The 14,366-nt window shown below is 45.9% G+C and overlaps 1 protein-coding gene across 3 annotated transcripts in view; it reads left to right on the forward strand.

Annotated features, from left to right (window-relative positions):
• The window catches only part of ADCY8 (adenylate cyclase 8), a 221,026-nt gene that overhangs the window by 86,617 nt on the left and 120,043 nt on the right, over positions 1-14,366 (forward strand). For all 3 annotated transcript variants that reach the window (XM_047783235.1, XM_047783236.1, XM_047783237.1), the window contains exons 4-5: positions 3,410-3,521; positions 13,043-13,170. In XM_047783235.1, coding sequence (XP_047639191.1) covers positions 3,410-3,521; positions 13,043-13,170 — 240 coding nt within the window. The remainder of the gene's footprint in view (positions 1-3,409; positions 3,522-13,042; positions 13,171-14,366) is intronic.

Consider the following 14,366-nt stretch of genomic DNA (forward strand, 5'->3'; position numbering starts at 1 on the left):
AACAGGGGTGACAGGCAAAGCTTGGGGAGATCTCCATAAAAGTAGAATCTTGGCATATGAGCGGGCTCTTAAAGGACAAGTGAGATTTGAATAGGTAGAAACAGGAAAGAAAGCTCTGCCAGGGAACAGGTACATTGTGTACAGACACGGGTGCATAAAGCATGGTGCATTCAGAAGACTGCAAAAAAAAAAAAAAATGGTGATGATATTGGAACACTGAGCACATCTCAAACGTTTATGCCCTTTGCGCTCAGGGAATGCATTTCTTCTTTCAATAGTCTGCATGTTTCGTAAGGGCTGTGACGGCACTTTCTGCCTTCCATTGTATCTCCAGTACCCAACACATAGTAGGCTTTCAATTTATTAGCTGTTGAATGGATGGATGGATGGATGGATGGATGGATAGGTGAACAAACCATTCCTGCCATAGACAGATAGGTATTGATAGTTTGGGATTAATGGATCCATAAAGTGAGTAGATCAGACCCAATGATCTCTGGGCCCTTCCACATTCCACCTACCATGATAATGACTGACATACTTCAAAGATAACATACTGTAGTGCTAAAGAGTATAGAATCCAGTGCCAGGTTGCCTGGTTCAAACCCTAGCTTTTCATGTCTGTGGGCAAGTTACTCAGGCTTCAGTTTCCTTATCTGTAAAGTGGAGATGATCATCGTGGGTCTTGTTACGAGGGATGAATTAGCTCATACACGTAGAATAGTGTCAAGTCCACAGTTAATGCCAAGTGTTGCTGCTACTATTGTTTCAGGTTTTGTGTCACAGTTAGGAATTCTTTTAGCTGCAAGTAACAAATAATCCAGTTAATGGTCATACTCTCTTCCACCTCTGTTACCTCACTCTCTCTCCTCCACCCAACTGTTTACTTATAGTGTGCTTTTGTACAATAATAATGGCAAGAACTAACACGTATGGAGCACTCACTATGCCAAGCATTGTGCTAAAGACTTGCTACCCTCCAATGAGGTCATTACTACGGGTGTCTGTAGCATACAAATCAAAGGCTCGAAGTCCAGGAAGGTACCCAAGGTCATGGTATTCATAAGTGGTAACCTGGGATTTGAACCCCAGCCTGTCTAGCCTCAAATCCTATGCCTGTGACCAGATGCTATGCCACCAGAAAGTGGTAGAGGCCAGTGGCAGCATAGTGACTCTACAGTGATTCTACCAGAGACCATATACATTAAATTAACAATCTAGGAGTTCCCGTTGTGGCGCAGTGGTTAACGAATCCGACTAGGAACCATGAGGTTGCGGGTTCGGTCCCTGCCCTTGCTCAGTGGGTTAACGATCCGGCGTTGCCATGAGCTGTGGTGTAGGTTGCAGACGCAGCTTGGATCCCGCGTTGCTGTGGCTCTGGCGTAGGCCGGTGGCTACAGCTCCGATTCGACCCCTAGCCTGGGAACCTCCATATGCCGCGGGAGCGGCCCAAGAAATAGCAACAACAACAACAACAACAAAAAGACAAAAGACAAAAAAAAAATCTAAAGGTGTCAGGCCCGCGCTTAAAACGCTTCGCTAGGTTTCCACCATATTCAGGAAAAATTCTTCAAACTGCTCTTATCAAGTCCTTCTTTATTGTTGCCTTACTGACATCTCATCTCTCTCTCTCTCCCTTCCTCCCTTCTTCTTTCTCTCTCTTTCTTTTTTCCTCTCTCTTCTTCTTCTCACCCCACCTGATCAATGCTACCCTACCAACAACTGCCCTTGAATTCTTATAGAACCTTCACACATTTGCATGTTCTTCCACCAGACCCTAGTATGTCCTGATCTCTTGCTAAGACCTTTTCATTTACTCACTTTACCCATTAGGTCCTCAAGGTCCTTCAGGACTCAGCCTCAACTTTGCTTCCCTAAGAAACTCCTGATCCCCCAGTGGCTGGTCACCCCCCGGGATGTCCTTCCCTCACAGTAGTCATTACCTATTTTGTTCCCGTCTTTCTCTTTTTCTGCTCAACTCCATTCCCCACACTCTGAGCATCTCGAAGACAGGTGCTGTCTTTATCATTTAACACAACTTCCTAGCAGAGTGTGTAGCCAGCCACACTATAGATACATAAATACTTGCTAAAATAATTAAGAGATTAACTAATTAATTAAAGCAAGAGTTTTTAAATTGAGGTCTAAGGATTCCTAATGAATCCTTGATTGGGCTTCTGGGAAGATACAGATTCCTTGAAATAAAGTGCAAAATGTTGAATACTTGTACATCTATTAGGAATGAAAATCCATAGCCTATATCAAAAAATCAGATTCTTAAAGCGGTTTGTAATGGAGACAAATTTAAGCACCACTCAATACCAATGTGTAAGCACATTCCACAGTGCTATCTGTACAATTCACCTGTTTGACTAAAACTAAGCCACACTGATGATAAGACTCACCATTATTTTTTGCAACACTAGGAGACATAACCAAAAATTTGACACACTGCAAAGATGCCATCGGTTTCAGAGATGATAAAGCATGAGAATCAAAAAAATATGGTACCCCTTTGGGGGTTCCATCCTTCCTTTCAGAGGTGCCCTGCAATTGCACCAGTCCCTGAGATGATGTGCTAAAGTGGGATGGAGCCAACGTGCCATTCAGCCAAGTGGACACTCTCAACCCTGCCCCGGGCTGCTAGTAGATTGTCGGGCAAGTTTCCCTTCCTGTCCGAGCCTCCCTTTCCTCATCTCCATAATGGAGTGAACAATGCCTTCCCCAAGGGTAACTGGGTCGATTAACCAAAAGAGTGCCTATCCTGTGCCTTGCTTTTATAAGGCTTTCAAGGACCGTCCCCTCCCTTATGCCAAGCCAAGTGAACAGAATAAGACTTCACCTAACTGAAATTCTTAGTGAATGCTAGAGTTTAGGGTAATGAATTATTCTGCCTGAGGTTTTGGGTTGGCTACCTAGTCCACAGTTTTTGCAACATGCCTAACTATTTGCCTGCAGTTTGGAGTAGAGTATGTCACTGGGCTGGAGATATGGAGGTTTTGTGTTCTTTTGTCTCTGTGTCCGTTTTGCTCTGTGTTCATGACATCTGCATTGCTGTTCATTGTGAAAATATAGAATTCATAACGTTTCCTTTTGCTTTCCACATCAAATTGATCTGTTGCAGGTTAAAAAAAAAAAAAAATTCCCTGTCGGATTGTTTGCACTGCCCACACTCTGCAGCCCTGCACCGAAAGAAGGGCTTTCCTTTGGCCCCTTGTCCTTCCTGAATCCCTGGCTGGACTCTCTGCTGAGATGTTTGTTAAACACTAAAACATTCCTTGAGACGCTCGTGGCAAGGAGAGCTAAAATCTCAGACCACAGTTGGTTTATTTAGATGGGGATGTGTCTCCCAGGATGCATTAAAATATTAATGTGCTTTCTCCCCACCCCGTCCCTCCCTGTTGTCTAGTATTCTTTTTGCAGATGTTAAAGGATTTACCAACCTCTCCACCACCTTGTCTGCTCAGGAGCTGGTCAGGATGCTCAACGAGCTCTTTGCCAGATTTGATCGACTGGCCCATGTGAGTTGAATTCAATTCCCTCCTCGTCCTGGCAGGAGCGAGGGACTGCATGTGAAATTAGAGAGGAGAGGGGCTCAGCCTTCATCAGCCATGTCGTTCCCGTTCTGCATCCTGTCCCCAGACACGGACCCTTGATCCCCGCCCATTCTGGGGACTGGCGTTAGTTATTTACAGGTTGCAGATGGGAGGTTGGTTGGATGGATTTCCCCCGTTGAGAGTCAGCTGGTTGAGTGACAGTGAAACCAAAGTCCTTGTTAATCTGCTTTCCATTTCCCCCTGCCTGTGGGCAGGCGCCTGCCAGCTGCAGCCTCAGGGTGGGTTCATGCAGTGACGGCTGCCTTCAGTTTCCCAGCCAACCTCAGCCATCCGGAATGAATTAGCCTCTTCTCAAGGACCAGTTAGCTACTGACCCATCCCCCCACCATTCTCTTTGACTTAAGAGCTTTGTTTTTAGCCAACAAGGCAGTACCTTCATTTTTCTGCTGGCTTGACCACAGCGAAAATAGGAAACAGGTTAAAGGAGATGGGCATTTGCCACTAAAACACAGATTCCTCGTCCTAAAGCCACTCAAAGTACAGAGGAATATTATTGTCACAGTGTTGTAGAGTGGCCTTTGGGTTCAAATTGGAATGGCTTAACTTCCCACTTTGCAATGTGTGTATCGCTAGTGTCAACTCCACAGGCTGTTGTGAGACTTGAATGAGACCACATCAAGTGGCGGTTCATTGTTAGGATATCAAAATGTCCTATTTTAAGGCCACCTCACCCCAATGGAGATCCAATTCCTGCTTGCATCTGAGGACCTGCCAGTGGTTGTGTTGGAACTATGGGAATGACTGAAGCACACCTGTTCCCTTCTTAGAGTTAAGCCCAGTCAGGGATACCCAATGAGGTCCTTGATACACCAGGTGCCCTGTGCTATGAGGAGGGCAAGTCTGGAGTGCTATGGGAACGCTGAAACAACACAGAACCCTTGGAGTGGAGAAGACTTCCGGGAGATAGTGATTCTTCGGCTGGGCCTTAAAAAGGAGAAAGCGAACACAATAGAATACTAGTTAGCCATAAAAAAAGAATAAGCCACCCATACATGCAGCAACATGACCGAATCTCAGATGCAATATAAGTGAAAGAAGCCAGATACCTTATGATTCCATTTGGAAGACGTTCTTCTATAAAAGAGGCCAAAATTATAGGGGCAGGAAAGAGAAAAGGGGTCGCCAGGAGGGCCAAGCGATGGAGGGAGTGGGTTAACGGCGCAGATGCACAGGGTGCAGTGATTTCGGGAGGGTTGTGGTTGCCCTACGTGTGAGCACGACTCTACACATTTATCAAAATGGTAAATGTATTATATAAAATCTATACGCCAATTAGTGAGGTGAAGAAGGTGGGAAAGATCACTGCGTGCAGAGAGAAGTACAAAAATAAAGATGTCTGGGTGGAGAGAACCAGGAGATGAGGCAGGAAAAATAGGCACGGACCTGCCAAGGACCCTGCCTTGTAACCGTAGCTACTAGACAACTCTTCAATACGAGACTGACGTGAGCAGAAGAGGTGGAAACTGATGGCTCCCCTCATAGGAAGATTACGATAACCCAAAAGGCTAGGAATTTGAAGGTGGGGAAGAATGGCTACCATTTCTTTTTATTGTTGCCTCAAGGGTGGTTGTTACCAGCTACACGTAGTTTTTCTACTTCACCCTAGGGTTCTAAATATTTTGCTCATAGAGGCTAAGATGAGCAAACATGACCCTCCAAAGAAAACTGATAGATGCCATCAAGGTCAGTTTCTGCTGTCACAGTCATCCCCCTCCCTGGATCAAGGGAAAGGGTCGCTCTGCGAAGTGTAAGCCAAGTTGTGCAGCCAGCACTTACTGTGGACTTACTTTGTACCGGGAACCGTGCAATGCTCTGGCCAGACAACACCAGTCCTCTGGGAGTTCCCGTTGTGGTTCTTTGGGTTAAGAACCCGACTCTTGTCCAAAAGGATGTGGGTTTGGATCCCTGGCCTCGCTCAGTGGGTTAAGGATCCGGCATTGCCATGAGCTGGGGTGTAGGTCACAGACATGGCTCAGATCCTCTGTGGCTGTGGCTGTGACGTAGGCCAGCAGCTGTAGCTCCAATTCAGCCTGGGAACCTCCATAGGCCATATGCGGTGGGTGCAGCCCTAAAAAGAGACAAACGAAAAACAGCAACAACAACAAAACCATCTCTGCCCTCAGAGTCTGCTAAGGGAGAAAGACAAGTCCATAAAATTTGCAGGACTGTATGGTACAAGCCATCGACACAGAGGTCGTGGGGGACGAATCGAGGAACAGTCAGGGCCTGGGACCAGAAGAGGGTGATTTCACACTATCAGGAGAAGCCGGGTCTGAGGAAGAGCAGGAGCTCCTAGGCTAAGCCATGCACAAAGTCAGGGAAGTGTGAAAATGCGGAAACGTGCTGCTTGTTTGCAGAGCTATAAGAAGCTCAAGATTGCTGGAGCGTAAAGGGCACTCGAGACTGCAGCAAGGATGAGCTTGAAGAGGAAGTACAGCAAGGCTGGAGGGCACAGTGCGACATTTTAAGGAACGTGGATTTTGTCCTGTCGCCCCAGGTCCTTTGCCCTGATTAACAGTACACACGGTGGGGGAGAGGGAGTGAGACAGGGGGTACACAGCAGGCGCAAGATGCCATCTTCTATCTTCTGGAGTATGAGTCTTATTGAAAGATTTTAAAGAAAAAACATAAAAAAGACCATCAGGGAGTTCCCTGGCGGCCTAGTAGCTTAAGGATCTGCCAGTGTCACTTCTGTGGCGCAGGTTCGATCCCTGGCCTGGGAACTTCTTAATGCTGAAGTGGTGGCCAAAAAAATTTCTTAGCAAATATCAAATGAAACACAGATATATGACGGAGTCTAAGAGTATTATTAATTTTGAAAATATTTAAACATTCATAAACTGCCTGGGATGCATTACGCACTAGACTGCATATTTGCCCTGGCGTGCCTAATTTAGTAGGTTTAGGTACTACTGGGTAGTACCAAACCTACAAAAGTAGGTTCTCTATTGTTCCCAGTTCAACAGAGCAGGTGACCGAAACACAAAAGAAGTAAAGGAGCCCCAGGAGGTGGTGCACCTGTGACTCAGGCCAGCCAAGGCCAAGTGCTAGCTCTTGACCACTAAGCAATGCTCCGGGTATGTTAAGGGATGAAGCAAGATGTCAGAGATGTCACAGATGCTTCGCTCTTCATGCCGGACGACCAGGTTTATGGGACCTCACCTATGGGCTGGACTTCAGTAACCTTTATACAAACCCCCCTCTGAGTCTGTTTCTTAGCAGAATTGTAATGAAGGATAAATGCACGGAGGCTGGCTCAGAATAGTATGCAGTCCTCATAAGCACTCAGTAGCTCCCACCCAACTGCTACGCCGTCCTCACCCACCCATCTTGGGTACCTCGGTCTCTTTTTCGCTGGGGGTCTCTGTGGACAAGTTCGAGAAACTCTGCCCATGAAAACAATTCCACTCACCTTGGAATGAGAAAACCTCCTTTTAATGTTTTTGCCCCCACCCTTTGGCAAATCACGAAAGCAAGTGGGTCACAGGCTTTGCTTCTGTATAAAAGGGGATTGTACTTGCCTTTTATGGTGTCTTTTTAGAATGAAAATGCTCTGGCTTTATAATGATCTCTAGCTGCCTCGCCCTTAGTCTTTGCTTTTGATTTTCATGATGTTGTACTTCTGAGAAAATCCACTTCCCATGTAAACATCACACACTGTACCTTCCCATTTATTCAGTGCAGTATTAAGATGAAGGAAAAATACTTCAAAGCCTTCTATTAAAGATCCTCTTAGTATGATTGAATTCCTCAGTGCCCTCGTGGTTTGGTCTGCTCCAAGCAGAATGGTTTTCACCCTTTCTAGAGCCCTTAGCAAACTCTGATAACTTTGGATCTTGATCCTGGTTTTTTTTTTGTTTTTTTTTTAAATAAAGTAGTCCTTACCTGCCTCCTTCCCTCCCAATTACGAAGGAAGAATATATATGCTATAATCAAAGCTTTAAAATTATACGTTTAAATGAACATCATGACATCTTAAACCTACTTCCAATTGCTGGCAAAATGTGAAGCATCCTAAATTATCGTTACAAAGAACAATTCCAACACCAAAGAAAACTAATCAATAGATTTAAAAGAATGAGATAGCTATTGCTGTACCAACATATGAAGAATTTCAAGATGTTGCATGAAAAAACATGTCTCAGATCTGTAAACAGGGTATGATCAATTTATGGCTAAAGAGCCTGAAAAATAATATGTACATATAAATACATAGATGTATCTATGAATGCGTAGTAGCCTCTCAGGAGGGAACAGAGACTTGGTTTCCAGGTGTGTCTGAGGGGGAGGGGCTCCTCAGGAGGCTAATCTACAGGACATGTTTTCATGTGTTAATTTGTGTGATTACAGTTAGATAAAGTTCTTTAAAAATTGTCATGGAGTTCCTGTTGTGGCTCAGTGGGTTAAGAACCTGACTAGTATCCATGAGGATTCGGGTTCGATCCCTGGCCCCACTGGATGGTGGGCTAAGAATATGTGGTTGCTGTGAGCTGAAATGTAGGTTGCAGATGAGGCTTGGATCCTGAGTTGTCGTGGCTGTGGCATAGGCTGGGAACTGCAGCTCTGATTCAACTGCTAGCCTGGGAACTTCCATATGCCGCAGGTGCAGCCCTAAAAAACCAAAATATATATATATATATATATTTTTTCCTAATATAACTTTTTTTGTTGTTGTCTTTTTGCCTTTTCTAGGGCCGATCCCACGGCATATGGAGGTTCCCAGGCTAGGGGTCAAATCGGAGCTGTAACCACTGGCCTACACCACAGCTCACAGCAACGCTGGATCCTTAACCCACTGAGCAAGGCCAGGGACCGAACCCGCAACCTCATGGTTCCTAGTCGGATTGGTTAACCACTGCGCCACAACGGGAACTCCTAATATAACTTTTTCAAGTGCATTCATGGCACTAATATTTTTGTTCTGAGAGTCTTTTTTCTTTTCATTTTTCCTTTTTTTTCTGATTACTAAAGGCATAGTTGTCCATTATATAAAATTCAAATGCTAGAGATGGAGACAATACAAAAAGTGTACACCTCTGTAATCTTACCGTCCCAAGCAATGTAACCATCTTTAGTAATTTGGTGCCTTTATCTCCTCCATGTCATCTACATAGAAGTTTTCATAAATTCTCTGGATTTTACCCGAGCTTTTTACCATTTCAAAGCCATCAAGATCGGAGGCAAACGATTCTATTAAGGCTAACCCGATAAAATCTCCAAGACCCTTACCCTACTTTATTTTTCTTTTTCAGTATCTTTTTTGAAAGCAACCTGGCTTTTTTAATGTGAATTTTTCAAAGCAGTTCCTGGCAAAAAAGAAGTTGCCTGAATATTGCTGTCAAGTCATCTGACATCTCACAAGAATTGATGAGAAAAATATTTCTGCAAACTGACAGAACTTGACGTACAGAAAGCGAGGCCATTCATATTTATATTTATATATGCATACATAAATTATTTATATAGATATGCATATGTAGACGCCTGCAGTTTTATCTGGTGCCCATCGTTTTTGAAGGAAGCCACCAGCTTCATCTTTTGCCTAGAAGAATAATGGACCCTGGGGTACAAATATCTTCCCGGCAATGTTCTTTGTCTTCAATAAGCTGTTTTACGTAATCTCCTTCCAAATCACGTTTTTGGCAGGAGATCTACCATTCCGGACTCGGCTGTAATTTCTGCAGTTTTGTAGGGAGCGAGCCGAGAGTACCCCTGGCCAGACAGACATGCCGTGAACTGCGCTTCTGCCTCTGCCTGGCTGTGTGACCTTCACTGCCTTCAGCCGTCTGTGAAGTGGCACCAGACTCAGAATGTGGTCATAAAAGACTAAGCAGATGCAGTGTGATGCCTCTAACACACAGCCTGGCACAGAATATGTGCTCAGTACAGATCGATCCCTTTCCCTAATTTTTTTCAAAACTCTTTGACCTCTGTTTTCATGGAAAAATCACTCATTTGGGCTTGCGGAATATCATATATGGTCGTATCATTATTTTTAGCCAGCTGACCTGTGGCATGGGATGCTCTCCATCTCTCATACTAAAAACATGCTCTGCCATGTTCAAGGTTATGGTGAGACTCAAAGGAGAAATAGATCAGGCACAAGTAGAAAGCGATTTTCAGGTGTTAGCTGTCATTGTCATTGCCAATTGACGGCCATGCTTACTTTGCTATATATTAAGGACAAGGGGATTATTTTGACAAGGGGATTATTTTGACATGGGTCGCATATGGGGACTTGAAACCCACATATCAGTGGCTTCAGTGACTTATCGAAGGCCCAACAGCTGGTAAATTTGACTAGAATGCAGAGGTCTGACTTCGGCCAAAGCATTTGCTAATCTCTTTCCCTTCCTCCTCCCACTGCAGACAAGGTGGCAGGTCTCTCTGCCTCACTAGGCTGCCTGCAGCCTGAGTCACAGCTGGCTCCTTGCTAAGGACCATTTGCAAATGATGAGCAAGTGACTGAAGTCACCGAGCCCTGCCTCCCAGCCTCAGTATTCTCGGATGCAAAATCAGAATAAGGAATTTGATCGGTGATTTCCTATCGCTCCTTTGTCAGGAGGTTTTCTCTTGTAGCCCCAACTAAAGCAATGTGCGTTTTTATCCTATTCATTTCATTTAGTGCCAAGAACGTTCCTTTATTCTAAGAATATGTCTTTTTACCTTTTTGGTGTTGAAAGTGCCCCCCTCCCTTTTGAAAAATCCTATTTTGATTTTTTCATTTTGTTATGATTTTTATTTTTTCCATTATAGTTGGTTTACAGGGTTCTGTCCATTTCTACTGCACAGCAAAGCGACCCACCCATATATATATATATAATATATATACACACACACATATATATTCTTTTTCCATTATAGTTGGTTTACAGGGTTCTGTCCATTTCTACTGCACAGCAAAGCGACCCACCCATATATATATATATATAATATATATACACACACACATATATATTCTTTTTCTCACATTATTCTCCATTATGTTCCATCGCAAGTGACTATAGTTCCCTCCCCCTTGGCAACACCCGTGTTTTTTGGGGTTTTTTTTTGTCTTTTTGCCATTTCTTGGGCCACTCCTGCGGCATGTGGGAGGTTCCCAGGCTAGGGGTCGAATCGGAGCTGTAGCTGCCAGCCTACGCCAGCGCCACAGCAACGCAGGATCCGAGCCGCGTCTGCGACCTACACCACAGCTCACGGCAACGCCGGATCATTAACCCACTTAGCAAGGGCAGGGATCGAACCCGCAACCTCATGGTTCCTAGTCGGATTTGTTAACCACTGCGCCACGACGGGAACTCCCTTTGTGTGTGTGTGTGTGTGTGTGTGTGTGTGTGTGTGTGTGTGTGTTTTAATAATTTTTTTAAATAAAACGATGGGGATAGTTGGGTAGTTGGATTGTTTTTTTGTTTGTTTGTGGATGGACTTTCCATACTTCCTTGGCAAAATAGAAAATTTAACCCTATAGCAATCCCTTGAGACCCTGGGTGGTTGTTGGTTTTTTTTTAAACTCTCCCATGGAGTCCACGAATCTGAAAAGGACCAGTGGGCCAGGTCTCACTAGCCCCATTCTGGCCATAACACTCTAGAGAGTCTTACAAGAAACAACTGAAGGTCTTGAGCTTCCCTTTTTGATCAGACCTCAGCAGCAGCTCTCTTGAAAAATTAGCTCCACTCAAGCAGCCAATAGACAGGAGCCACAGGCTCCTAAAAATAACCGTGGGATGTCTGTTCATGCTATCAGAGTTCTGAAGATGGCATCTGTGCCCATTTGGGAGGGGGTTGGCAAGGCCCCGGAGATCTGATCCAGGCAGGGAAACACCAGAGCCAGTGCTGATTCGCCTTTCCCTGTCCGATATTTGTTTTTCATTGGGAAAGTGATTTCCCTCCTTACCCAAACAGGATGTCCCAACCCCTGATCGGATTAGGAAACCAGCATGGTGCTTTGTCACTCGGCAGCACAAGGGCATCTCGGTGGGCCCCTTGCTGGCTGCAGCTCCCCCTCCTCCTGCCTTTGGACTCTGGTCTCGCCAGGAGAGCCTCTCACCCACAAAGCCATAGACCTAATCCCTCCTGGGGCTTCAGCTCTAGAAGGCATCTCACGGGTCATTCAGTCTCAACCATCAACCCAAGGAAACCTAGAGGGAAAGTCATTGGCCCCTGGTCACAGATAGAGATGCGAACGAATTGGGACAGGAGGCCCCGTCATCATCAGAGAGACAGGCAACCTGCCTCTAGTGCCTCCTTCCCAAACCCTTCACATGCATCGTCTTACTTCATCCTTACAATCACAAGGTGAGGGCCTCTGTGTGTGTGTGTGTGTGTGTGTGTCTTTTTTTTTTTTTCCTTTTTTCTTTTTAGGGCCACACCCGTGGCACGTGGAAGTTCCCAGGCTAGGGCTCAAATCAGAGCTATATCTGCCAGGCTATACAACGGCCACAGCAACATGGGATCTGAGCCGCATCTGCAACCTACCCTGCAGCTCATGGCAATACTGGATCCTTAACCCACTGAACGAGGCCAGGGATCACACCTGCATCCTCATGGTTACTAGTTGGATTCTTTTTTTTTGTTGTTGTTGCTATTTCTTAGGCTGCTCCCGCGGCATATGGAGGTTCCCAGGCTAGGGGTTGAATCGGAGCTGTAGCCACCAGTCTACACCAGAGCCACAGCAACGCTGGATCCGAGCCGCGTCTGCAACCTACACCACAGCTCACGGCAACGCCGGATCGTTAACCCACTGAGCAAGGGCAGGGACTGAACCCGCAACCTCCTGGTTCCTAGTCGGATTCGTTAACCACTGCGCCACGACGGGAACTCCTACTAGTTGGATTCTTAACCTGCTGAACCACAACAGGAACTCCCAGGCCTATTCTCACCCTCATTTCACAGATGAGGCAACTGAAGCACAGAGGTTAAGTAATTTACCTAAAGATGGGTGTTAAGATCAGAAAGCTCCTTACCTGGCAGAGCCAAGATATGGCCCTGTATCTGTCCATCTCAAAATCCAGTGTTTTCTCGAGTTCCCACTGTGGCATAAGGGGTTAAGAATCTGACTGCAGCAGCTCAGGTCACTGTGGAAGTGCAGGTTCGATCTCCAGCCCAACCCAGTGGGTTAAAGGACCTGGCGTTGCCACAGCTGCATCTCAGATTCAGTCCCTGGCCCAGGAACTTCCATAGGCTGTGAGTGCAGCCATTGGAGAAAAAAAAAAAAAATCCAGTGGTTTTCCATGATTTCATTCTACCACTGAGCTCTTCAAACACCCCTTTAATTCCCCAGGAAAATCACAGTACATTTCAAAGGTCGAAGCTCCTGATCCCGAGGGGCAGACCACCTGCCCTGGCTCCTGTCTTCCCCAAGCCTTTCCGAAGCACGTACCTGTGTGCTGACTCAGTCCGTTCCTCTCCCACTCTGTGCCTTTCAGGAGCACCACTGCCTTCGCATTAAAATCCTGGGCGACTGCTACTACTGCGTTTCAGGACTTCCTGAGCCCCGCCAGGACCACGCCCACTGCTGTGTTGAGATGGGCCTCAGCATGATCAAAACCATCAGGTAATTTGAGCCCTCTTCCCTCACACCAGGGCCTTCCCTGTGCATGATGGGAAAGACCAGCCACCCCCTCTGTCCTGTGCAATTGATCACGTGGATGTGAAAAGGTGAAGCTCTGACTAACTTCGTGAAAACCGTATGCCTGTTAATTCTCCCATAGGACCCAGTGAACCCACTAGCTTCCTTATGTTGTAGTTATACCTCCCTTTCAATTATTTGTAGAACAAATTTGTATTACCCGTGTCCTTGTGGGGATACAGCAAGGAACGTGATGAGCGTACCGCTTTTGCCTTCAGGAGACGACAGTGCGTGGGGGAGATGCAGCATAAACAATTTCAATATGGCACCGTGTACTCTGAGAGTCAAACCAGGGTGCCTGGGAGCAGGAGAGAAGCAACAGTTGGTGTAATGCTGGGTGTTGGAGAATACTGTCTAGAGTACAGATGTCTGAGCTGTTACCTAAAAAGTGAGACATCAGATGCTGGAGATGGAATGGAGAGCTTGGGAGATAGGAGGGCCAAGTGCAGAATTTGGGATGGGCCACAATGGCCTCTGGTGAAGCCTGGGATGGAGATGACCATGGTGACAGGTGGACTGCATCCTGGGATGGAGGCTCAACCAGAGCCTGCAGGGCCTTCTTAGCCAGGGTAAGGGGTTACCTTTTATCCTAAGGCCAACAGGAGTCACAGAAGGGCAAGGGGTGTCTTCATGGGTGTGTGACGAGTGCCTTTGGCTTTGGTCAGTATACCTGGCAAGCGGAGGCTTGATCAAAGGGAGATGAGTGACTGAGGTCAGGGACATTGGAACTAGACTGTATGTGGCTTTGGGACAGAAGCTCAGTGTTGACAAAGCTCCCCTCAAAGTTCCAAAGTGTTTGCAGATCCTCTGAGCATCACGTCCTCCCGCACCACAATGAAGGCAATAAAGAGAGGATTCAGGAAGTTTCTGTCGTGGCTCAGTGGAAACAACCTAACTAGTATCCATGAGAATCTGACAACTCCGACTGGACTCCTAGCCTCCATATGCTGTGGATGTGGCCCTAAAAAGACAAAAAAAAAAAAAAAAAGAGAGAGAGAGCAAGAGAGAGAAAGGATTCGTGGGCAGAAACCTCCAAGGCTTGTGCCTTCATCTTCTGAGGGAAGAAGAGTATTGTTACAAACAGACCAGAAGACTCTCCTGTGAACTCACATCTTGGTTGT

This window comes from Phacochoerus africanus, chromosome 6, assembly GCF_016906955.1.
Source record: "Phacochoerus africanus isolate WHEZ1 chromosome 6, ROS_Pafr_v1, whole genome shotgun sequence".
Lineage (NCBI taxonomy): Eukaryota > Metazoa > Chordata > Mammalia > Artiodactyla > Suidae > Phacochoerus > Phacochoerus africanus.